Raw genomic sequence first — 24759 nt, 5'->3', positions numbered from 1 at the left:
AAGGAAACTGTTTATTGGTGTTTGACAGTTGAAATTTAATTTTTAATTTCGAGTTTGATAATTAAAGACCGAATATAATAACAGAAACTCAATAAAGTATATTCTAAATATCAAAATTAACCAAAAAAAATATATTAATATATATAAATTTATATGGAAGACGAACAAAGGGACAAACTGAGAAAAGCCCAACTACCCAACTTAAAAAGCTTAAGTTCTCCGCCAAGCCCAACAGCAGTCCAATTGGCTCAGAGATTCAGAGGAAGGAGGTGGGTAGCCGCCCCGCTGTAAGGACAAGAAACGAGACGTGATATTAGGAGCGTGTTTTCTTCTCAACTCACGAAATATACATCGATGTATATATGAAACTGGAAAGGGAAAACCCCTAAATCTTACTCTCTTTGTGTTTATATTGCGGTAACAGTAGTGAAAGTGGAAATTGAGCAACCACCATGGCCCATGGTGGCTATGGCAAGCGCAGGATCGCGGAGCGCAAGCACACGGGTCGCCGATCCAAGGATCTCAGTGTGGAGAAGAAGCCCAAGGCTGTCTCCCTCAAGAACCAGATTCGCTCCATTGAACGCATGCTGCGGAAGGTAACCCCTCTCTTCTTCTCTTCGATCAATTTTCGTTTCTCTTCTGTCTCTTGGGTTCTGCTATCGTCAACTTCAACCAACCTTTTGGCTATCCTCAGCTCTTAAGGCTCGCGCTGTTTAGTTATTTGCCTTTCTGATTATGCGTCTATACTAAGCTGGTGTTTCTACCTTTCGATTGTTTACCGTCTTCGTATGCGGCTTCTGTAGCATGAAAGTGAAAGTCATGTTTTTCTTCTTTTTTTGGATATTTGGTGAGAGAAAAACCGTAAAATCCTTCCCAATATTTCTTTCCTCTCTGAAAAAGAGTAAGATGATCATGAAATATGGATAATGTATAAGAAACTGAAATTATTATTCTGATTGAGCTACCATATTTAGTCGGATGTCACTTGGCCAATCAGCTGCTTCACATAATCTCCTCTAACATTCAAGTCTAAAAGATAATTGTTTCCGCTTCTTTTCATGGATAGAGTTTGCTATTTGCTTAGTTAAATTGTTCCTAGCTTTTTCCCTTAAGAAATTAATTATAAGACTTAATCTTGATCAGTTTTTTCAATCATTTAGTGGAAGCAGGTTATGTAATTAGCCCTGCTTTCTCATTCCATTTTCAGGAAAAAAAAAATCTAAATTGCGACTGTCTTGTCCAGGATCTATCTCCAGAAGTTAGAGAGGCACAGGAAAAGAAATTAGAAGGACTTAAGAAACAACAAGAGATTCATACCCGTCTGGCTGTGGAGCGCAAAATATTCCTTCGAGACAGAAAGATAAAGTTTTTTGGTAGAAAAAACACTTATCTAGTCTTAATTCATTTGTTTACTGCTCTTTATTGATTAGCTTGTGTTATTTCTTGCATGTTACAAAGCTTAAATTGCATTGATCATATCTGATTGAAAGTAATTCTTGCCTTGTTTAGAGAGAAGAAAAATTGAAAGAAGAATAAGACGACTTGAGAAGCTGCAGCGCACCTCATCTGGTCAGGCCCAAGATGTGCAGACTGCAGAGCAGCTATCTAAATTGAAAGAAGATCTTGAATATGTTAGGGTAAGTTGTTACTCAATTAATCCAATTATCTTTTGCTCTTATACTTCTTGCATTTGTAAATGAACACAATATGCATTTGAAATTATGATCTTAGAATAAAACTAGCTCCATAATTATGAGATTTCTTTGCAAAACCTCATTATATTCAGTATTGTGGTTGGTCATGCCAAGCTTCTCCTTTGTTGCTGTGCCTATCTGACACCTATGGCTAGTGTTCCATGAGCTGAGGAAGTTGGTTTAGCTTGGTTACAGTATTTAGCTTTGCTTTTGCTTGAATAAGATAATTCACACAAAAATGTTATATGCTGCTGACGTGTATTCCTTCTATGAACAGTTTTTTCCCAAGACTGAGAAATATGTATCGTTGTTCACTGGTAGTCATGATTCGGATATAGTCGATAGGAGAAATAGATTGCGCAAGCAGATAAAAGCTAACTTGATAGCTGCTGCTGCCAGTGGAAAGGATTTGGAAGGTATGTTCCCCTAGAACACTGGTTATACTTTTTCACTTTGTTTTTGCTTGAATTCGTCAAATGAGCTCTCAGAAATTCAGATATGGAAATTCTGTAACTTCTGTCTTCATGAAGGGGCTTCAAATGAAACATGTTTTCTAAGCATTTTTGTTATGTTCAAAATGCTTTGTAAAATAATGTATCAGATTAGTAAGCAATGGATTTTACTGTAATTTTTGGAGCTTATTCAGTTTTGAATGTTAATGCTTCCTTTTTTATCTTTTCACGTGAGAGGTCAAGATAGTATCTTATCTATGCCCCTGCTAATTTTTCTTAGTGCTATAATCCTAGGGAACAAGTAATTCGGTAAGGAAAAAGGACAATCTAATCAAGACTTTCCTCTGGTGATGCGGAAGAGGTTTACTTAGGTTTTCTGTATAGATTAGGAATTTTAATTCTTTCAAATTTAGAAGTAAAGGTTTTATTTTATTCAAGTTATAATTTTTAATCTTTCAAAAAAAAAAAGTTATAATATTTAAGTATTTTAAAAAAAAATTATAATACTTTAGGTACATTTTTAGTATTTTTCTGGCTTTTCTTGTAACAGTACAGCTATACGGATAAGAGTTTATCATTACAATTCTAGTAATGTAGAATTTTGTTTAATTGTATAAGAGTTCTCTTTAAGTTTCGAGTATGATGGATTAGGTTTCATTAGGCGATAAGTTCTCTGTAATGACGTTCATAATCAGGTAACTTCATCGGCAGATTAGTTCTGTATGATTGTGTGATTCAATCATGATTCTGCAAGTGCAATCAAACCTTATGGGTGATGCTCATGGGACTCTAAATGTGATATCATAGCTACTTTTCTATCCTGAAACTCATCAAACCTAATCTTAAATTTTTAGGTATAGTGTCTAAGAACCCCATGTGCGATATTTAGGGTGTAAAAACTGCTAATCTTCAAGTAGGTAGATTATTCCTAATTTGTCTAACTTATCCCAAGTTATCGGGCATGCAGCTATTGATGTCAAAATTAGTTATTATATTTGTATTTCCTATGGATTTTGGTTTTCATTGCGCTATTTTGTTCAGTTATCTGATTTTGGTTTTCACTTTTAAATGTCTACTTTTGTTGAGAAGTTCATCCAACCTCTTTTGGGTGTTCCCAAAAAAACTTACAGTAAGAAAGCAGGGAAAGAATTCCTCTATTTTGCATTACTCTGTGGCATGGAATGGTTATATTCATTTACTATTCATTATTTGATGTGATTACTTCATGCTTAATGGCATTTCATATTGGATCTTCTATAATTTGATTTATTTAGCGTTTTTTACATGCCTGTAATTTTGTTGTCCGATTAGTACAATTAGTTTTATTCTTCCTGAAGCTATTTTAGTACATTATATTTCCTGATTTCTAGATTCTTATTCATTTTAATGAAGTTTTCTTTTATTACATGGCATTGTTTTCTTGAACAGTTATTTCAAAAAGAAATTGTTTTCTTGAACAGTTGGGTAGAAGTTGTCTATTAAACCTTTTGTTGTGTGATTTAACTTTTCCTAGAGCTTGTAACTTAGGTAAAGGTCATCCTGCAAGAAGGCTACTGTTAATATCCACTGTGGATTTATAGAATCATTGTTGGAGAGGCTCTTGCAATTGGCACATTGCTTGCTATCTTTTTCTTTCCATGAACGGCATTGACCATCAACCATATTTTTCTTGTTGTAGATGTCTTCAAAGTAATTTTTCGTTCATAATATTCTTTCTTTGAATTTCCCTTGACAGAGACAGGGAGCGAAGATGATGGGCTTTTGGATCTGACTGATGATGATTTCTTTGTAAGTGGAAGCTCAAGTGATGAAGCAGATGCAGATGATGAATGGACTGATAAAAGTACAAAGTATGCAGTGTATTTGTGAGAAGAGATGCTAGTTTCAAGAACAAATTTCTAATTTTAGGTGTAGGTCTGCATAGTTTTCCCCTCTTTGATTTCATCATTGCGATAAAAGTTAGAGTCCGTTAAGACAAAACTTGTGCCTAACGCATAGGGGGTCTTGTGGGACCCCGTCATCAATAGCCAGACTTGCTAGGCAGGGGTTGGTTCAAGTTGGTGGCCCTGCCTTTGGTTCGTTTATGATGATAAAGAATCTAGATAAGTGGGAATCACAAGATTTCTATATTTTTATTAACTGAGGAATTCTGATGGAAATTCTTTGTTGGTTGCTTAGCCTGTGAATTCACCTTTTGATTGTCATATATGTTTATCAATTGACTTCTATGGGTAAATGATGAATTTTTCTTTTCATACGCAGGGAACCTGCTTCTAGTGCTTCTGGGAAAGCAGCATCTGGCATGTCAAGTGATGAAAGAAACCAGGTTCAAATTCGATTTGGAAGAATATGTTATTCATAAATATTTATTGTGTCTTATATCTTTAAAATACTTACCATCTTCACTCCATCCATCTATGTAGAGGCAGATTTCTGCTAGGGCTTTAATGCCGCCACCTCGTCCATCAACCAATTCCTTATGTAGTTCAAATCCTCAATCAAGATTTGGACCTTCATCCAGTAAAAATGTATCCAAACGGAGGGCTGAAATTTCTACTTCTACCAACACTTCAAATAGCAGAAGTGCATCTTCCTATAAATCCAGGGGAACCTCAAATTCAAGAACAGGTCAGAGTAGCAACCTGAGTTCCACCTCTGATGCTCGCAAACCTCGAAGAAAGAGGAGGCCGAAGAAGAAAAAGCAACAGGTCTGTATGATAGCAGGAAATGGTTATGCCTTTTCAAAAAAAAAAATTCTTATTCTTGATCAGCTATTTCTCCTTTCTCAGCTTTTGAGTAGGTTATTTTTGAACACTTTTGCCATTTGCTTCAGTACCTGACTAGACTCTCGAAACTCCTCAATCATGTCTATAAAAATTTTTTGAGGCTTACAGTTTTCATTCACTATCCAGATTGACTTTGCCTCAGTCCTTTTGTATGGTTGTACAGTCATCTTGTTTATTTGGTAGTTTGCCTAGCTGATGGCTAGATCCCGCAAGGCCAAGTGATTGGTGCCTAGGCTTTAAAGGTCAGTGGGGACTCATGAGTTAAAGAAATTAGAAAGTGAATCTTTTTTCTGACTGTGGTAAACTAGAAAGTGAATAAGCTCATACTTAGATTCGTAAATGCAGAAGTAGATTAGATAGAAGACTTAGGCGAAGAACTCACTAAGCCAACCTCAGGTATTTGAGAATAGCGTTTGCTGATTTGACCTTCGTGGAATCATTGTTACTGACTTGAGAGAATAACTCAATAACTTATAGATAGGACTTATGCAACCAATCTCAGGTATTTGACAATAGCCTTGGCTGAATTGATTTAACAGAATCATCAATGCTGACTGGAGGGAAAACCTGAATAACTATTGATATACCCCTGCACATTTAGTTGTCACTTAGAAGAGCATTTTGTATATTTTATTGTAATGAGTGATACTTTACCATGCAACATTGCTTATATGCTTTAACAAACTGATATTTTCTTATTATGTGCTGCTAATATTTTATGTTGAACTCTTTGATCAACTATGTATTTTCTTCTCCATTTGCAGGCATGAAATGGAAATTGATCAGGATTGACATAAATACACTAATAACTGACTTAAGTAGCTCTTTAATGGTATGTTTGTGCCATTCTTACAGTTTCTCTTTCGTCCATCAATTGCTTATCTTCTTTTGATGAGTCTCTACTCATATTGCTTTGTATTAATCACTTGATTCCAAGTGTGCAATGTGCTGGTTTTATTTGGGAATGGGATGCTGTAGCAGCTGTATTGAGAAATTAATCTTTGCTTAGCTTTGGATTGACAAATTGTTAATCATTACAGATTCTATTGCAATGCAATTTTATTATATATGTTTAAATGCAAACTTCATTTTTCACTCACCTTTCTAGATCTGTAAATTAGCAGTTCCACCCGTTTTGAGTTTGTTAGGTATCTCTACTGCTTTGGTAACGGGGAGTTGATACAGCTTAGGGAGGGTATTTGTGTTTTTTCATTAACGCACATTTCTGGCCAGCTTGCCTCAAAAGGCAGAGTAACTGAATTTTGGTCTTGATCATTTACATTGTTGGGACAATTTTTTTGGGAGGAAATGTTTGTTAGATGAAGTTGTTGCTTGAGTCAATTAAGAGCTGGATTTGAAATCGGAAACTTTTTAAACCAAGTAATAAGAATGACCAAATTGATGATTAAATTTAAATATGTGAGATTATTACAAATGTCAAATGTGCAGTTCATGTTTTATTGAACACCATTACATAATTAAATGGTTTTTACTATATCAAATGACAAAACTCCATTAATGGTTTTTATCAACTATACATTTAACATGTAACACCCTAATTTTAATTATTACTGTTATTATTGGAATTATTATAATTTTGATTTATTTTAATTGATTTATTTAGGTAATAACATAATTGTTTTAATTTAGTTTAATTTAATTTAATGGAAATAAAAATAATAATAATGATAAAAATGGGTAAAATTATTATTGAGGTTTAATTGAAAATAATTTCGGAAAAAATGAGTGAAAATTTGAATTATGGGGGTGTTTTTAAAAAGAAAATCGAAAATCGGGGGTCAAAACGTAATTTAGAAAAATTGTGTCACGTCAGCAGCCCGGTCAGTAGCTCCGGCCAATCAGGACACGCCGCATGGTAGAGACGTTGACGCATGAAGGCCACGCAGAACGGGCCACGTAGGCGATTTACGTGCGCGCGATCGGACGGTTGAGATCCGTTCTCGCGCGCACGGACGACCTAAATCAAATGCGCGTGCGGACGGCCCAGATTGCACGCGTGTGGACGATCCAAATTGAATCACGCACGGACGGCCCAGATTCATTTCAAATTTAATCGCGATCGGACGGTTCAGATTAAATCGTGATAGACGGCTCAGATTAAAAGGAGAATGTTATAAATAATCTCATCCACACCCAACTCCAAACCCTAACCGCTAGAGTCCTCGCCGGAGAAGACAGCCCAACCACCGGAGGAATCGACCGCCGCCAACCGCGCCGCACTGGAGCACTTTCCAGCTGCCAAACGAGGTAAAATTTCTCCCATTGGCTCGGATTTCGATACTGAACCCCCCTGTGGCCAAATCGGAGCCAAACCACCGGCTAATTGGCCGGAAAACGCTGTCAAAGCCCAGCGGTGCCGCCACGGGTTTTTTCGATTTTTGCCTTCAATCAGGACCTTCTTGATTCCCGTTCGATGTAATTTTTACACCACCGTGACCACTGTCCTTTCCTCTACAGGTTGACTGGAGTAAAACACCAAATTGCGACTTGCGCCGGAGGAGCCGCCGCACCCGAGAGCTCTGCCGCCGGTAAGTCTCGATTTTTTGAGTTTTTTTTACCCACCGAGGGCCTTACGTGTGTTTTATCATAGGAACCAATGCAAGTTTGGCTAAATTCGGCCGAATACGGCTGGAAACGGCCAACTCGAGGCGGATTGTCGCCGCAAGCGGCCACATCCTCGCTGGAGCACAGCGGAGCTACTGTGCCGGAATTCCAAAATTGGCTGAGGAGGCTCTGGATTTGATTTGGAGTTTTTTGGGGACATGTGCAGATACCGTAAGTGTGTTTCAGTTCCCGGAAAAAAATTTATAAAATCTAGGGACTGCCCGTAAGCATAGTAAAAAAACTAATTTTAGATTTCGAACAAGTAAGGATCTCTCACCCTATTTTCTATCACGATATTAAAGTCTAATAAATGATAAAACGGTATTTTATGAATTCATGGATATGTATAATTAATTAAGGTTGCTAGTAGAGCTCGAATCTAATATGTTTTTCAGTTAGTTCCTGTTTGATTTATTTTACAGTCTAAATACAATGTAGTATATGATTTATTTATTCTGTGGCTTTGTATGCATGATTCACTGTTTAATTTATTATGGTTTGATTATTATGAACTTGATGTTATGTTTGTCTGGTTTGGTGTTCGTTACTGGTTTATGTATTCATGTTTGATTGGGTAATTGAGACTAATAACAAATAGGAATAGGATTGAGTTGATAAATAGATAGGTTAACAGCCTCACTAGACATTCTGGGAGATAGTGGACGGACCGGGTCCATAGGGGACCCTACCGGGAACGTTGTCTCTCATACTGGATGGGGTATAGAGACTTTAAATGTTTTGGCGCTCATACCGGACGGGGTATGGGGACGACCCGCTTCACCCTCATACTGGACGGGGTATGGGGACGGCCCGCTTCACCTTCTTACCGAATGGGGTATTGAGATTTATTATTTTGGTGCCCATACCGGACGGGGTATGGGGACGGCCCTGGAATTAAGTTGTTAAAATGAATGGTTCACGTGTGGCGGAAACCCCTATGGATCCCCATGGATACTGGTAAGCTGGTGATAGAGAAAATTTGTTGCTTGATTATTGAAATATTAAAAATATGACATGTGTTATGTTACAGAGTGCGTATGATTTCATGATATCATAGTGTAACATTCTTTTACTGGGTAGTGTAGCTCATTCCTTAGTTAACCATTTTAGATCAGGAGGACTTGGTTCTCGAGCCCGTTCCGCAGGAAGACGGCGAATAGATGCCTAAAGATTTTATAGTTTTCCTTATAGTATTCATTTCTAATATCCACTTTAGTTAATTTATTCTTTCATACGTTTAATACGTTTGGTTATTGTGTAAGGGATGTTAATCATAATATTTTATTTCGCTTCCGCACTTAAAATTTTATATATGCGTTTTCTTTTAATTTCCGGAGTCGTTATAGTCATGAGGGACATCACTGTGATATGACATTGTGTATCATTATTTATTATTTATTTAAAAATAAATAAGAAATGGCTAGGTGGAACCCTAACTAAGTGACCTTGGTTGAAATGTATATTTTTTTTTCACAGAAATAATAGTTGTTTTTATAAAACTGAACTCAACTTGATTATTAGAATCTTATTAACAAAAATAAATGGGCTAAATATTTGGTTATATTGAAGTAAATATTATTGATTTGTTACTGTTAATTAATATTATATTCATAAAGTGATAAGTTTTATATTTTTAATAAAATTTGAATTTTTATATTTTAAGTAGAATACAAAAGTTTTAAATATTTATTTAGATGATTTTTATGATAGTCTATTAATGTACGGTATTGTTAAGTAAGTGCAGGGTACAGTAATGTTCAAGTTATATTATATTTAAAAAAATTATTTATTAATGTATGATAATGGTAATTGTCTTTATTTAAATTGATAAAATAATATGTTTGTATATTTGATCAAATTAACTATTTTGTCTTTATCTTATTGTGTATAATAATAAATAAAAAACTAAAAAGAAAAATATATATATAATTAAACAAATATATATTTAATTAAATATATTATATATACATATTTATAATTAAATATATAGATATATGTATATATAATTAAATATATACATGTTTATATGTAATTAAATATTATGTACATATATATATATGTACATATATAATTAAATATTATATATATGTATATATAATTCAATGTATAGATGTATGTTTGTATATAATTTAATATTTACATGTCTATATATAATTAAATATATTATATATATGTATATAATTAAATATATTATGTATATGTATATATAATTAAATATACATATATATGTATATAATTTAATATATTATGTATATGTATTTATATAATTAAATATATTATATATGTATATATATAACTAAATATATATATGTATACATAATTAATTATATAGATATATGTATATATATAATTAAATATATATATAATAAAATAAATAAATTTTATAAAAAAAAATAAAGTGACAATATAAAAAGGGTTAAGGGTATAAATGAAAACAAAATCATCCAAACTACATTAAACTACCGATTCGATTGTTTGAAAAAATAAAAAAAAAATTGTAATCTTTGAACCATGTAATAACCGTAAAAAAAATTACACCACATGTTGAAAATTCAAATAAACAAGATAAGATTATAAAAAAACTATATCATACATTAATATAATATCATCCAAATAGACTTTTAATCTTATTAAATTAGTCATTACACGTTGATCATTACTCAATAATATATATTATAAATTAACAAGTTTTGTATTCTCAATAAAATCTGCACTCGTGAGCTTCAATTGTACAGTTAGTATATAATATGTTGTATTATTAAAATTATCTAAATATGCATGTCATATTAACTTTAGTTGAATAATTATTTACAATAATATATATTTTATCTTTATTCATTTGATCTTTAAAAATAAAAATAAAAATAAAAATAAACTAAAGATTGACTTGATATGTATATACACATCATCCTCACATGATAATTTTTATTAAAGTAGCATATCACATTGATAAAAATGTTAATAGTGTTAAATATATAGGTACTAGGGATTGTTGATGACATCCAATTGAATATATAAAGTTGTGGGTTGAATATAATTAAGTATGGTAACTTTTGAACATTTAGCCCATGAGAAAATATATTTTAACATATATAAAATAAAATATCTGCAGTATTACAGATAAGTAATAAATTTTATTTAAATTCAAATTTTAAAATTTATTTTGAACTTTACATTGTTGAAGTGTGAGTTTATTAGCTATATTTTTAATTAGGTTTAATGCCAATTAATTATTTAGGCCGAGAATATTAGGTATAAAATAATGCAAATTAATTGTACAATTGGCTTTAAAGAGAAAACACACACACACACACATATATATATATATATATATATATTGTAGGAGAGGTTTTAGTGGGGATTCATGACCCTTGGACATAAGTTATGATTACAACTTTGTTGCAAGTTTTTATGGTGATGCAAAAAGTTAAATATGGTAATAAAATCTTCTAACATAATATCCATTACATTTTAGACTTACTACAACTTGTTCAACGAACTAAATGAGTTGTTAAACAGTAATAATTATTAAATGGGTAACTAGTAGCGATTTTGAAGAAATTAAGAACAATTTAAGTGAAGTTAATGGCTCACTATTGAGCATTTAGATTTTTAATGTAGGGCCTTTTTTTTCATTTGCTCTTTCAATAATATCAACAATTCTTTTTATCACCAACGGAATCCAAATATGTATTTTTTTTAGCACAAGTTGTTTTGTAAACATAGGAAAGGGAGAAAAACAAATAACCTTGAAGAAATTGAGAACAATATAAGTGAAGTTGGTGGATCACCATTGAACATTAGATTTGTATTCCAAGCACTTGGTCCCTTTTCTTCATTTGCTTTATCAATAATGTCAGTAACTCTTCTAATCACTAATGAGAAAAAAACAAATTACTTTGAAACTTCACTAAATAACTAGAAGATGGAAATAAAAATCTAGGAGAGTGATGACAATATTTTAGAAGTTCGATTGTAGACCTATAAGATGTGAGTGATGAGACCTAAGAGAAAGAGTAGTTTTGTGGAGTTGGTGAGATTTAAGGTCACTTGCACAAATTATTTATATAAGAAAAACAAGAGTGACATTTTAGATAGTTGTTTATACAAAAAAAAAAAGAAAAAGCTTATCATCACACCTCTCATGTGTGACAAGGTAGCACGCAATTTATGTGAGCTAAGAACTTGAACAAGATTGAGATACAAATAATGATTTTTTTAGTGTCAATCTAAGAGGTGTCTTAGGTGGTACTCACTCAAACTAAAACGTGTGAACAAAATGGCTTTAACTAGTCATGTCGTATGACTTATTTAGACAAGTATTTTTAGAAGCTTAAATGGTTGTGTTGGTGAATTAGCTTGTACATTGTCTATAAATCAAGATAAACTAACTAAATGTGATTCAAATATGCTAATTTGCTTATGCAATTGACAAGTCTTGAAGTTTGAAGTTTTGAAGCTTTGTAGATGTAATTGTCTAGGTTGAGCGGTTGTTATACACTCAAACTAGAGATTAACATGTGTTAATTGTGTATCTTAATAATTGTGTGACTTCATTGCAGGTTAGAGATATTGTGAGAGTACAACAGAGAAAAGAAAAATTGTGTTACACATTTTAGATAAATAGCAATATTATCATAAGTAGGGGTGTTTAATGTTCCAAAATTGGAATAGATAAATCATGTTCAATTTAGTTTGGATCAGAAAAATTCTAGTGGTTGTTCAATCTTGACCAAAATTGACCAAAAATATTTTTTAATAAAAAATTACTATTTTTTATTTAAAACGAAATGCATTAGTTTGACCCAACTTTACAACAAACAAACTTATCCTCCTCCACCTTCATGACTCAGCAACCTCCTATGATGATGGGGCTTGAAATCCTATATACAAATCAATATTGAAATTATGGTAATTTCACGAAAAAGCCATAAATATGTCTATAAGAATGGAGTTTTGCTCTCCTAATGGTTAAGACACAACACTGAATAAAAAGAATAAAGGAGCAAGAGAACAAAAAGCCACGCCCATACATAAAGGATGAACATTAGATTGGAGTTTGCAGGAAGCAAAAGAAGCAGCATCCATCCATATAGTAGGATCATTGAAATAGAAAAGGAAGCATGAAAAGCGGCCAACAATGGTTGACATATAAAAGAGGAGTTAGAAGGAGGAAATTGTGCCACTGACGCGTAAGTGGGAATGGGTTAGGATTCTTATTTCTATTTCTCAGTTCATTTAGTCTTCTTTTTCTTTTTCTTTTTCGTTTTTTTTCTTCTATTTATATATAATTTAGAAGAACCTAGAACAAGGACTGGGCCGAAAATGTTTTGATCTGGTCCAGTCTCGACCAAGCAATCTAGTTTTCAGGTCTAGACCATACAATAAACACCACTAGGTATAAGCAATTATGAGTTGTTACAAGCCAGTTTCTTATCCTTAGTATGTTAATAGAGGGTCAGTAGAACAATTTTCCTATTTAAAACTCCCATATATATGTTGTCATCATCATTTAGATATGTGTAATAATGTGTTAGGTTTTACGATGCATGTATTTATGAGTTGGATGTCAACTATATTAGCTAAAATTTTATAACAACTCAAAATGAAGGTAACAGATTGAATTTTTGAAGTTTATGTTATGTTAACTTATAAATACTTTAAATATTCATAATTTTCCAATCAAATACAAGTAAGAATATTGAATTTTTATTAATAAAAAATAATAAAAAAATAAAAATAGAGAAGGAAGAGAGAATGCAATCACAGTTTAACCATGTGTTTGCTTCTTTATTAAAGCATTCGCTTGAGCATTTTTATTATCTTCAAGGGTTATGACATAAGTTAGTTGAATATAATGTCTAGCTCACCAATCAAAATATTTTTCTCTTTCAAAACCACGCTTAAGAAGTTTCATTCGCCTCTTTTATAAAACCCATATATGTTATAAGAAGAAATTAAAGAATGTCTTTATCAAATAGTAAATAATAGAACTTTAGGTGTTGCTATATGTTTTCAATTTTGAACGCATAAACTATGAAAAAAGAAGGATCAATTTTTTTTTACAATTTAAAGAAGGTAGACTTCCTATTGTTGTCTGACGATGTCAGGTTAGATGTATCAATTGGCATGGTTGAATGGGGAAAGAAGGTAGAAGAATTGATGGATAAAATGACTAGGTTTTCTAGAAAGGAGAAGATAAGCTGTAGATATTTAAACATGAATATATATATATATATATATGCAATTAGCAAGCTTGTGCTTGATGATAATTTTGAAAAAACATAAACAGTTTGTGTTTAAATGCATAAATGATTCCTCATTTTTAACTTTTGCCAATAATACTTTAAATTTTTAGTGTCTTTTAAGTTGGTATTTTTTTATAATATAGATAACAATTGAGAATTGTGGCCAAACAGACCCTTCTATAGTTACAAAGCCAGTATTTCATAAAATAATTAAAGACATTATGAATATGCACCAGAGTAATTGATTTCACATAAATCTTAGGTATATTTGAGTTTTAATTTCGTAATCGATTTAATCTAATTTGCAATAATCGAATTATTCTAATGTACTTTCGGTTTCATTTCCAGTATTTTTTAGGTTTATTAATTAATAGCTGTTAATTTTTATAATAATTATTAATTTGATTTACTTAAATCTGTGATAATTCGATTAATCCACATTATTTTGATTATATTACTCTCATTTAAATCATAACTAACACTTAATAATATATGTTTAATTGATAGAATTTCACTTTCACTATTCTAAAACTATCAATCACAAATAAAACTATAAACTGACAAATTCTCACAACCTATTTAAGTTTTAATATTGTTAAATTGCAACGAGAAGAAAACTAAAAACTAAATCACATTTATCTTTTTCTTTGGATACAAGGGAAAGAAACAAACAACGCAGTACAGAAACTGCCCTAGGTAGTACACATACTAGGGAAAGATACCCTGATGATATCCTCTCTCATGATGTCCAGGAACTCCTTGGGAGGATGTTGTAGCTGATAATATCCAAGGGGCTAATGGAAGGCATGATTCACCAAATAGCCAGCACACCGATTCCCCTCTTGATAGATGTGATGGATCTTAACAGTCCAATTCTCTATAAGGTAAGATTTGATCGCCATGACAAGATTGGAATTAGCATTAACTGGGATCATGTCATTATTAAGCACTTTATTCAGGGCCTGAACAACGAGGTCACTATCCATCTCTAAAACAACTTGACGCGACCCACAAGCAATGGCAAGACCATCAAATACCCCCTACAACTTAGCCTGAACAACGAAATAAACACCAATATGCCGAAGATATCCCCTAAGCCACTAACCAGTGCTTTCCCTACCAAGAGCACCAACACATACAATTTCACTGCTACCACGGACAACCCTATCCCTATTAATCTTAACCCAATTCTGGGGTAACAGAGACCAACTGATGAGTTTTTCCTTCTTTCGAACATGCTGGCTAGGATGGTGGCCTCAATCATAGAAGCCTAAAATGTATACGTCGTAAGCCTGAAAACTTCGGACCTTAGCTCCTCCAAGCTATGGGGCACCCCCCTCCCCTCGGAAAGAAACACATTACGCTGCTTTCATAGAAGCCAACAAGTGATACCAAACATAATCCTCCAACTATATTGATTCTGCAAGTTGGCAGCCATCCACTCATCAAAATGTGTGTAAAAGAAACTCTGGTCAGCAGCTTGCGGAATGATCCTTCTCCAAAGACCCTTCGCCTGGTTGCAATTCCTCAGAGTATGATTTAGATCCTCAGTGTCACACCCATAGACATGGCAGCTGAGGCCATCCGTCATGTGTCTATGGGCCTACTCATCGCCAGTAAAAAGGCCCTTCCATAGGTCCAGTCAAAGAAAGTGTCGAATGCGTTGTGCGTCAGACCACTTCCAAACTAACTTCCACCTGATATTTGCAAAAAGAGAAGAAACATCAGTAATCATATTATAAGTAGATTTTACAAAAAACTTATTGCCAAGTGAGAGTCCCCAATGCGGGGCATCCATATCTATACCATCTTGTGGAGTTTTAACAGTTGCTAACTAAAGTAGTATCTTAGCAGGAAGCTAGGTATGCAATTGATCCTAGTCTCACTAATTATTCGAGTCCACCAAGTCCCTAACTTTCTTGGACCTATCACTATCATCAATAGGGTAGAAGGCAAAAAGCCTAAGAGGGCTCGAATCCCCCAACCAGTTATCCTCCCAAAATCTAGCTCTACTACCATCCCCAATGTTATAGGCCAACCCATATCTCAAATCCTCCCAGAGACCATTCAAACTCTGCCACAGATGAGAGTAAGTATTTAAGTAAATAGGGCCTGTATATAAGTGATCCCACTTATACTTATGTTGCAAAATTTTAACTCAAAGAAAGTGGGGTTTGGTAAGGATAGTAAAGCCCATTTTAATGAGGAAACGTTATTAAGAGCTCTAAAACTCGGAATATCACCCCCCAAGCTCTGTAGATTGACATATATCCTTCAAACTCACAAGGTTGAGCTTTTTCCCAACACTAGTAGAACCTTAAATGAAACCATGCATAAGTTGATCAATTTGATCACAAATATAGCAAGGAATGAAAATTGTCGGCATCGCATAGGCGGGGAGAGCCATTAACATCGACTTGGCCAGCATTAGGCGACTAAGCATGGATAGGCTAGTGGCTTTCCACTCAGATAATTTCTTCCTTACCTTCTCAAGAATATACATGTAGGTGTCCTTGGTGACTCTATCATTAATCAGAGGAACACATAAGTGCGTGCCCAGATTCCTAGAGACTTGAAATCTAAAGGTTGAGCTGATATATTGATCCTTACTTTCCAACACATTATGGGAGAAGAAGATACAGATTTTATTCATGCTAATTTTATGCTCGAAATATTCATGTAATTTCTCAAGAATTGACTTCAATAGTTGTACCTGACTGTCTGAAATCTCATTAAAAAGGATTAAGTCGTTTGCAAAAAAGGTGTGTGACAACTTGAGCCCCTTTTTACTTAGCAAGATAGGATGCCAAATTTCCTAATCAACCAACTGGTTAATATACTGGGAAAGACGCTCCATGCATAAGACAAAGATGTAGGGTGAAATGGGATCACCCTCGCAGATGCCCCTAGAGGGAGTAACCTCCATAGTGGCCTTTTATTCCACATAAGTTGCATGGATTTAGAGGATCCAGTGCATGATAACCTGAATGAGAGCTTACGGAAGACCCACGTCCTAAAGGATATCGTCAATAAAATCCCAGCTGACTCTATCATACGCCTTTTTCGTATCCACTTTGATCGCCATCCAATCGGCCTTACCTTTTTTTTTATCTCATCAAGTGTATAACTTCCTGTGTCAAAATGATATTATCCGATATGTTATGGCATTTCACAAAACTTATTTAGGTCTCGCTGATCAGGTTAGGCATAAGACTTTTAAGCTTGTTAGCAAGGACTTTAATGATAATTTTGTAGCAGACATTAAACAGGGTTATAGGGTAGAAGTCCTTAATATTCGTGGGTTTAATCATCTTAGGGATCAAAGTAATTAAAGTTCTATTGAGGCCTTCTTCTATATCCTCACCATGGAAGACTTTCATCACCATTTTGCAAACCGAGTTGCCAATGGTGTCTCAATAATGTTGACAAAATATCGCATGCAACCCATCTGGACCCAGTGCCTTAAGCGGTTTCATATCAAATAAAGCCGCATGGATATCCTCTTTGGTGACCGGCCTCCCCAAGGCGATAAACATTCCAGGAGAAATCATTAAAAACCTACCACGGGTCTTAAAGATGCAACTACTAAACGTATCCTTATAATACAGGCATTTGAAGAACTTGGAGGCCATGAGTTTAAGTTGACCCTCATTAGAAATCCAATTGCCTGCATTGTCCTGAAGCATAGTAATCCTAATTCGTCTATGCTGTGCCATAGTGCGCGCATGAAAATAACTTATATTCTTATCGCCGAGGGCAATGAAGTCATATATAGCTCTTTGCAACCAGTAAGGTTCTTCATGTAGCAAAATGGTCTTCAGCTCTTGGCACTAGGACTCTTCAAATTTATTGAGGTACTCAGACATGCCATTTTCCAGTGTCCTTTGGATGCCAGCAATGAGAGTTATTAAGCGTTTCTTATTATGAAATGTATGGCAAAAAAATATGATATTCCAATCCTGAGCACATATCGAGAAATTGTCAATAGTGACCTGAAAAGAATCCCCGCCCTTCTAACTACTCTGGACGAGATAAGGAAAATTGAGATGGGTAAATCAAGCCTCGAGAAATCAGAAGGGAGGGGGGCATCGGTTTTGGGATTGACTTACTCTAACATTAATCAGCAGAGACATTGATTAGACTGTATTTTGGTCAGGTGGTGCATCAAAGTATCAGGGAATACAGTCAACCAAGACAAATTGGCAATGGTCCTATCAAGTCATTGGAGCAGGGTACCTTTTTGCCAAGTATAATTCGGCCCCATATAATCGATTATCGAGAGAGAGTTGTGGCTCAAAAACTAAGAGAAGAGGAGACAACACTTACTCCCTCTAGTAGCACCCCTTTCCAATAGGAGTTATCCGAGATTGCATTAAAATCTCTAGCAATCAACCATGGCTCCGTCATGGTACTACAAGTTGGCTCATGTGAGGCCAAAGATAGTGGCATTTATATGCCTAAGGACTCCTATTGATCGCAGTAAGCAGAACGACTGGCTCTCTCTCACTCCAGTGAAATCTAGTATGAAGGAATTGACAGTTATTCATGAGGATGTCGACACGCAAAAGATCATTCCAAATGAGCCAAATACCTTCAGTGAAACCCTGCACCTCGATCCGATGTGAGAATCTAAAGCCCAGTTTATGGATGACTTTATCAGCCATCTCTCCAACAGTATGAAGTTTAACTAAGGCCATAATGGAAGGGTTTTACTACTTAACAAATGCCTGAACCACACATTTAACGTATGGATTGATGGCTCCTTGACAATTCCATGTGAATATTTTCAGGTCCATAAGCATAAGGATGAGAAGAAAGCACCCAACCACTAAAACATCCAACTTGGTCGGATGACCCGATCGCAAGAGGATGCACTAGATCAGTCAGCGTTGCTGATGGCAACATTGACTAGGAACACCTCACATTGGTCCACCTCAGAACTGAACATCTCCTCTAGAACTAATTTGGCCACAAGTTGAGAAGTCGACGTTGTCTCCTCACGACACTTCCTCAACTTGAGCTTGCGATGGGAAGCTCTATTGACTTTGATGCCTGATAGGTGTTTATTTGGGGTGGATTTCGATGCCTTCTGTATCCGGTCAGCATCTGAATGTGTCTTAGAGCCATTAGAGACATTCAGGTTATTATCATCTATTTGCCCTACCCGGTCTTTAATCTGGACTGCTGAATGATTCAGCGGGTCAAGTTGGGTTCGGACATGATGGATAGTGGCGGATGGGTCAGGATTAAGCGGGAGGCCCAGATTGTCTCAATTGGACTTTAGTAGTTAGTTCCCTTCCCTCTGGGTCCTTTTACTAAAGTTCTCAAGGTGGGCATGATCTTGAACCTTGTTCAACTTACTCCTCTGGCCCATTCCATTAAATTTCCCTATCGGCCCCTATGGGCCGTTACCTCTTAGGTTCGATCCAACGAAAAAAGCCCCAACCTCCTTTAAAACTTATTTCCCTTTCCTGCTCTATTGACCTTCTCCCCTATATTCTTCAACATTTACCACCTTCCATTGCTGAGTTAATTCATCATTTAAAGCCTCAAAAATTTCCCTCGTTGAAACTATGATTGACCCATTACCAACTATATTATCCTCCCTCATCTCAGCAATCAAATCAAAATGCGAGCCAGGACCGTTACATTTGGTAATTGCGGTGGAATCCTTGTTTCTAGAAGTGTTATCTTTCTTGTCATTCTTCCTTCCTTGGTGGGTCACACGTAGCCACAGCTCGAATTTTTCTTCAGGCACCCCTAGCGGCGGCACTTTCCTATTGGTGTCTTCCATCCCTCCTTCGTTGTCTGCAACATCAACCCCTTCTTTCCACGAACATTGCTCCGAGAGATGGCCATAACAACCACAATTAAAGCAAATGGTCGATAAGCCTTCGTACTCCACTCTCTATCAGAATTTTAGAAGTAAGAGTTTTTGTGAGGTCAACAAAAACAGCTAATCAGACGAACTTCCCCCGTTCTGTGGCTTCCGTATTGTAGTCGATGCGCGCCACCATTCCAATCGCTTTTGCAATCGCCCTTAGCACACTTTGATGATAATATTGGATCGGTAAGCCAAGGAAGCAGACCCAGGCAACTATTGACGCCACCCTATCATCATCAACAGAGAAGGACTTTGTCCATGGCTGCACTATTAAATAATGCCCATAAATAACCCAATGGCCCCTGATGAGGATGTGTGCGTAGTCCGCTGGATTGCTGAATTTAGCGAGGTAGAAGTTGTGCTCTAAATCCACAAGCTGAAATGTGCCAGTAGGCTACCAAAGACTCTAGAGACAACCAAACAGGGGATGGTATCCAATTGCCCTCGCCAGTAATCTTATAACCATCGAGTCCTTCATAGATTGAACGAGGAAGCTATGTACCCTTTTATGCTAATTCATCTCTTATTTGTAGGTAGAAAAATCTCGCACTCTTCTTATGTTGACCCTCCCTTTTTCTTTTCAGTCGCCCTCTTTTCTCTTCAACTCTTTTTTTTTTTTAATTTCCTCTTCAACTTATTTTCCTTTTTAGAGGCCTCCACGCCTTTTTATGTTTTGTATATATATATATATATACATATATTATTTATTTTTTCTTTTTTTCCCCAAAAACGAGATGTTTTATTAAGTTAGACTAATTTGTAAATCTGGGCCTGGGCTACTATTAGTGGTTTGGGTCAATTTCTTCATCTTCTCTTCTTTTATTTTCAACCTTTTTTTTCTCTTTTCTTCATCAAAGCACCTGCATCATAATTATGCTTGTAACTTAATTTTATAACTCTAAATGCATTTTTTTTTATTTTTTCTCATAAATTGAACTAATAAGAGCATAAAAAATATGATAAAAATATATAGCCAATACATTTCCAAAATCTCTTTTCAAGAATCACAAGGGGAAGTTGAGAATTTTCAATATTCATGCTCCAACTAAAAGAGCATATTAAAGTTTCACATCTATTTAATATATGGTTATAATTATTATAGATATTCTGGTTTTGAATATAAAATATTTATTTTTAGTTTTTTAGCATTATATCTAGTCAACTTAGCTTACTCTTATATATATTTGTTTCATAAAATTTATATAACATATTTATTATCAGTAAGTGATTGAATAAATAATTTATTTTTTACTATTTTTTTCTTGTATAAATATTTTTAAATCTTTTAAATCTGTTAATACAAATTCAACTCCCATTTCATATTGAAAAATCTATAACAAAGACTCCTTTAGTGATGCATACAAGATCCAAGAGATGATTGAAATTCTTTTTTAAAAAACTCCTTTTGATACACTTCAATTAAACAACAAAGCTAAGAGAATGAATTAGACTTTGTTATATATTGTTCCCACTATAATAAGTTATGATTCTCTTTCAATTTGAAATTACTTACTTATTAAAATAAAAAGTAACAATAAAATTATAGCAACAAAATTAAGTTAAAAAATCAATAAATAATTTATAAAATTATGAAAATAATTATAAAATCTTCAAAATAATTAAAATATTAATAAAAAATGGTCAATGAGCTTGGTCGATTAGGCTTCGTAGATCGAGTTTGAGCTTGGTCTATCATGGCCCAGGTTGACCGCATTCTTAAATTTCTTCTTCTCGCTCAATTTATTTATAATAACAAAAATGTTGAGTTAAATTGATATGGTCAAATTAAATTATTTAATTAAATTTTAATAATAAAATATTAAATTTTGTAATATTGTAATCAGATTAAATTGAATTAAATTAGTTTAACCTGTCTAATTTAACACCCATAACTATTAATTAATGAAATATAATTTAACCACCAATGCTACTTGGTTTAACTTTGGTAAAAATTTCAATTATAATATATCTTTTACAATAATTTCGATATTTACCCCAAAAAAATTACTTTCATAACTCCTTAACTCGTTAAAGAAAAGAAAAAGCTTGAAGGGGCTGTCCGCGTCGACGAGCGGTGAGCTGCGAACGTCAAGCCGCAGGAGCAACAGCGGCTAGCAAAGCAACGAAGGGTTAAAAAAAAGCAGAAACAGAAACAGAAGTAGTGGGAGTGAGAGAGATTAATCGGAGCCGCGAAAGCCAAATCAAAATCAAAGGGAAGCATTGAAGATGCTTCATCTTTTCTTAGTCTCCTTAATTTCTTCCCACCTTTTCATTCATGCAGCTCTCGCTGATGGAGTCACTCCCAATGAAGCCAAACAACTCAGAGATGAGGTTCTATCTTTAGCTTTATTCTCTGTCAAATTCACTTCAGTCTCCTCCTCCCCTCCTATCTATTCTGTTTACATTTTAATGTAATCATCATTTCAGCTGAAGCGAATTAGGGCTTCATGCCGAACTTTCTAGTATTGAATAATATCTTGATTGCTTTTTCACTGATCTGTTATTAGGTTTATTTGTGTTCTCAATATCCGCTACTTAAGCGGTTGTTATTTTTCTTTTTGTATTCATGTTACTTTGATGGAGTATCATCAGTTAATGAAATCAAATTGTAATATTTTCTTAGTGTGGAGTCGTTTGGGGTATGAGTTACTACATTCTTAGTGAAAGATACTATACACGCAAACCAAAAAAAAAAAAAGAATTTGTTCGTTGTCTCTCAAAATATCGTCTCTAGAATTCTTATAGTATAAAGATAATGGCTCTTAATAAAAAAGGCCTGGTTCTGGAACCATAAGAGTTTAAATATGTTAAAGGTAGACTCTTTTATTTTTTCTCCTTCACGTAACTCATAAAGTAGCTCCAATGGTTTTGTTGAAGCGTTTATCTCCATGGACGTCTCTCTAAACTCATAGCTCATCTTTCACAGAACTAGTCATCGTTCAATTTACCCTGAGTAGATCATAAGCCATAGACCAAAATCAGTAAGAGAAAGGACACTAAAGGAGGAGGTAGGTTTCCAAGGAGGTTTAAAATCCCTTCTCCTCAACCCCACACATCGTCAACATCATCTGCCACTACCTACTCGCACCCGCCCCCTTAGGAGTATATATCCTCCTTCCCCTGTCCCTTGTCTTCTTCATGATGGCCAGGAATCTGCGACCTCCATTAATGCCTAATGCCCCACAATTCATGGTTCCAACCTATCATTTTTTTGACCTGTGAGCCTATACCCTTCTCTTAGTAAAATTTTCTGAAAGCTTTAACCAACCAGTCCACCTCTTCTTCCCTAAAGATTTTATCAAACGAAAACCTCTGCGATTTTCACTTTGCCTGACGCTGTCGATCTCCTCCCCAACTAGCATGATGTCAAAGGTCTGCCATGCTATGATCAGGAATCTCATAGAATGTGAAACCAAGACAAAGAAAGAAAAAAGCCTTGTCCTGGCCGAACGTAGTTGGCTTAGAACCAATTTTCGACATAAGAAGATTAGAAGCAAGAGAGAAAATTATCTGGAAATGGTTTGTCAAATGTATTCATGTCAACGTCTAAGCCTCCTTTATTGGCTACCTATTGTGTCCACTTACTATCTAATTATGCCAAGATCAAGGGCAGACATTTTTATTAACATAATGATTAACTTGCTTTATTGGTCTATTAGCTTAACTTATTTATGTCAAAATGAAGGACAGTTGCTTCACTTTTATTGATTCCATTTATCGGTTGCTTGACCATTATTGACCGTCACCCATGGTTCTTTGACTCACTAAGGGTTATAGTTGGTCTGTTTGCAAGCCGTATAATTCTGATTTACAAGCTTATTTGTTACTTGAAGCTTAATCGGAATAGTTTGCTTCTTTTTCCTAGATTATAATGTTTGAGCTTCTAACATATTTTAAAGTGGAATGTATTTCGCTTATATGCTGTAGGTGCGTGAAATGTTCTATCATGCTTTTAATGGATACATGGAGCATGCATTTCCACTTGATGAATTAAGACCACTATCATGCGGAGGAGAAGATACACTTGGTGGTTATGCATTAACTTTGGTGAAATAATCCTCTCTCCTTTAGTTTCACTACACTAAATTCTTTTATTAATTTTTTATTAGATGTTGACACTGTGTCATTATTGCAGATTGACTCGCTGGACATGCTAGCTTTACTCGGTGATCGCGAACAATTTACTGCTTCTGTTGAATGGATTGGTAAAAATCTTCGCTTTGACATAGTGAGTGATGCTGATTTTTCCCTGTTTATGCGTCCAACCATTCGTGAAGTTTTTTTCCTTTGAGTTTTTTTTTTTCAATAATGTTATTTTTAATGTGCATTTATTCCTGTTACTTCTCTTTCTTGTGTTCCAATATTCTGTTGGCTAGTCAGTCAGTATAAAGTTGTATGGAGTGGCCAGACTCACAACTCCCTAGTTATGAAAAGTAATTTTATAAATCTAAGTTATGGAGTTTTTATATCGTGCAGAACAAAACAGTATCAGTTTTTGAGACCACCATCCGTGTCCTTGGAGGTTTACTTTCAGCTCATCTCATTGCCAGTGATTATGCCACGGTATTACACGGTCCTATACATCTATGAATCTATTCTTGCCTTTTTATTCTTAATAAAATTCATTCTTGTTTTTTTTTTCTAATAAAACATCAGCTATCACATGAAGGCACCATAAAAAATTGTATGTTCTTCAAAATTGAATTGCGAAGTATTAGATTAAAAAAGTTTGTATCTCCTACAAATCTGAACTAAAAGAATTAGCTTTATACATGCTATTTAATTGGGAGTGATAGGCAACAAAAAAGATCTGCCTTGAGCAGAATTTTGAGCTCAAGGAGTTGGTTTTTTGTCTTCATTTAAATTTTTTAGTGTCTATATAGATGGCTTTTATTGATTATCGTACATTACTTTATTATTAAAAGTAAAAAAGTTGTGGCAGTATTGTGGGAAAGAATATAAGTCATTTTTCATGTTATGCTTCAGACATCCAATGCTGGGTGGACAAGATTATTGTGAGACTCTTTGATAGGATCTCAGGTTTGGGAACAGGTGTAAACTGAAGTCCTG

General features: G+C 34.6%; 2 protein-coding genes across 14 annotated transcripts in view; both read left to right on the top strand.

The window, feature by feature from the left end:
* The first annotated feature begins 248 nt into the window (after positions 1-248).
* Positions 249-6031, top strand: LOC110814122 (rRNA-processing EFG1-like protein (DUF2361)). Of its 4 annotated transcripts, none has more exons than XM_088215186.1 (8): positions 249-596; positions 1208-1373; positions 1510-1637; positions 1972-2110; positions 3882-3996; positions 4409-4472; positions 4576-4854; positions 5697-6031. In XM_088215186.1, the coding sequence occupies exons 1-8, from the start codon at positions 453-455 to the stop codon at positions 5700-5702; spliced, it is 1041 nt and encodes a 346-aa protein (XP_088071312.1). In that variant the 5' UTR covers positions 249-452; the 3' UTR covers positions 5703-6031. The 4 variants fall into 4 exon arrangements, with proteins under 4 accessions (XP_088071312.1, XP_088071311.1, XP_088071314.1 ...); XM_088215185.1 differs by having other exon boundaries at positions 252-596; positions 4570-4854; XM_088215188.1 differs by having other exon boundaries at positions 253-596; positions 1244-1373.
* Positions 6032-21707: 15676 nt separating this feature from the next.
* The window catches only part of LOC110814068 (Glycosyl hydrolase family 47 protein), a 49973-nt gene continuing 46921 nt past the window's right edge, over positions 21708-24759 (top strand). For 3 of the 10 annotated variants that reach the window (XR_015817602.1, XR_015817603.1, XM_088215181.1), the window contains exons 1-4: positions 21710-22020; positions 23617-23736; positions 23825-23917; positions 24166-24252. Coding sequence is in view for 3 of the 10 variants with exons in the window: in XM_088215181.1 (XP_088071307.1) it covers positions 21916-22020; positions 23617-23736; positions 23825-23917; positions 24166-24252 (405 nt within the window). In the remaining 7 variants the exon portion in view is untranslated. Of the gene's footprint in view, positions 22021-23616; positions 23737-23824; positions 23918-24165; positions 24253-24759 lie in introns of those variants that run through there. The other 7 variants (XR_015817606.1, XR_015817605.1, XM_088215184.1 and 4 more) reach the window with 5 other exon arrangements.

This window comes from Carica papaya, chromosome 3 (assembly GCF_054855325.1).
Source record: "Carica papaya isolate Zhongbai chromosome 3, ASM5485532v1, whole genome shotgun sequence".
In the NCBI taxonomy this organism is placed as follows: domain Eukaryota; kingdom Viridiplantae; phylum Streptophyta; class Magnoliopsida; order Brassicales; family Caricaceae; genus Carica; species Carica papaya.
This window is presented reverse-complemented; position numbering and strand designations above follow the sequence as displayed.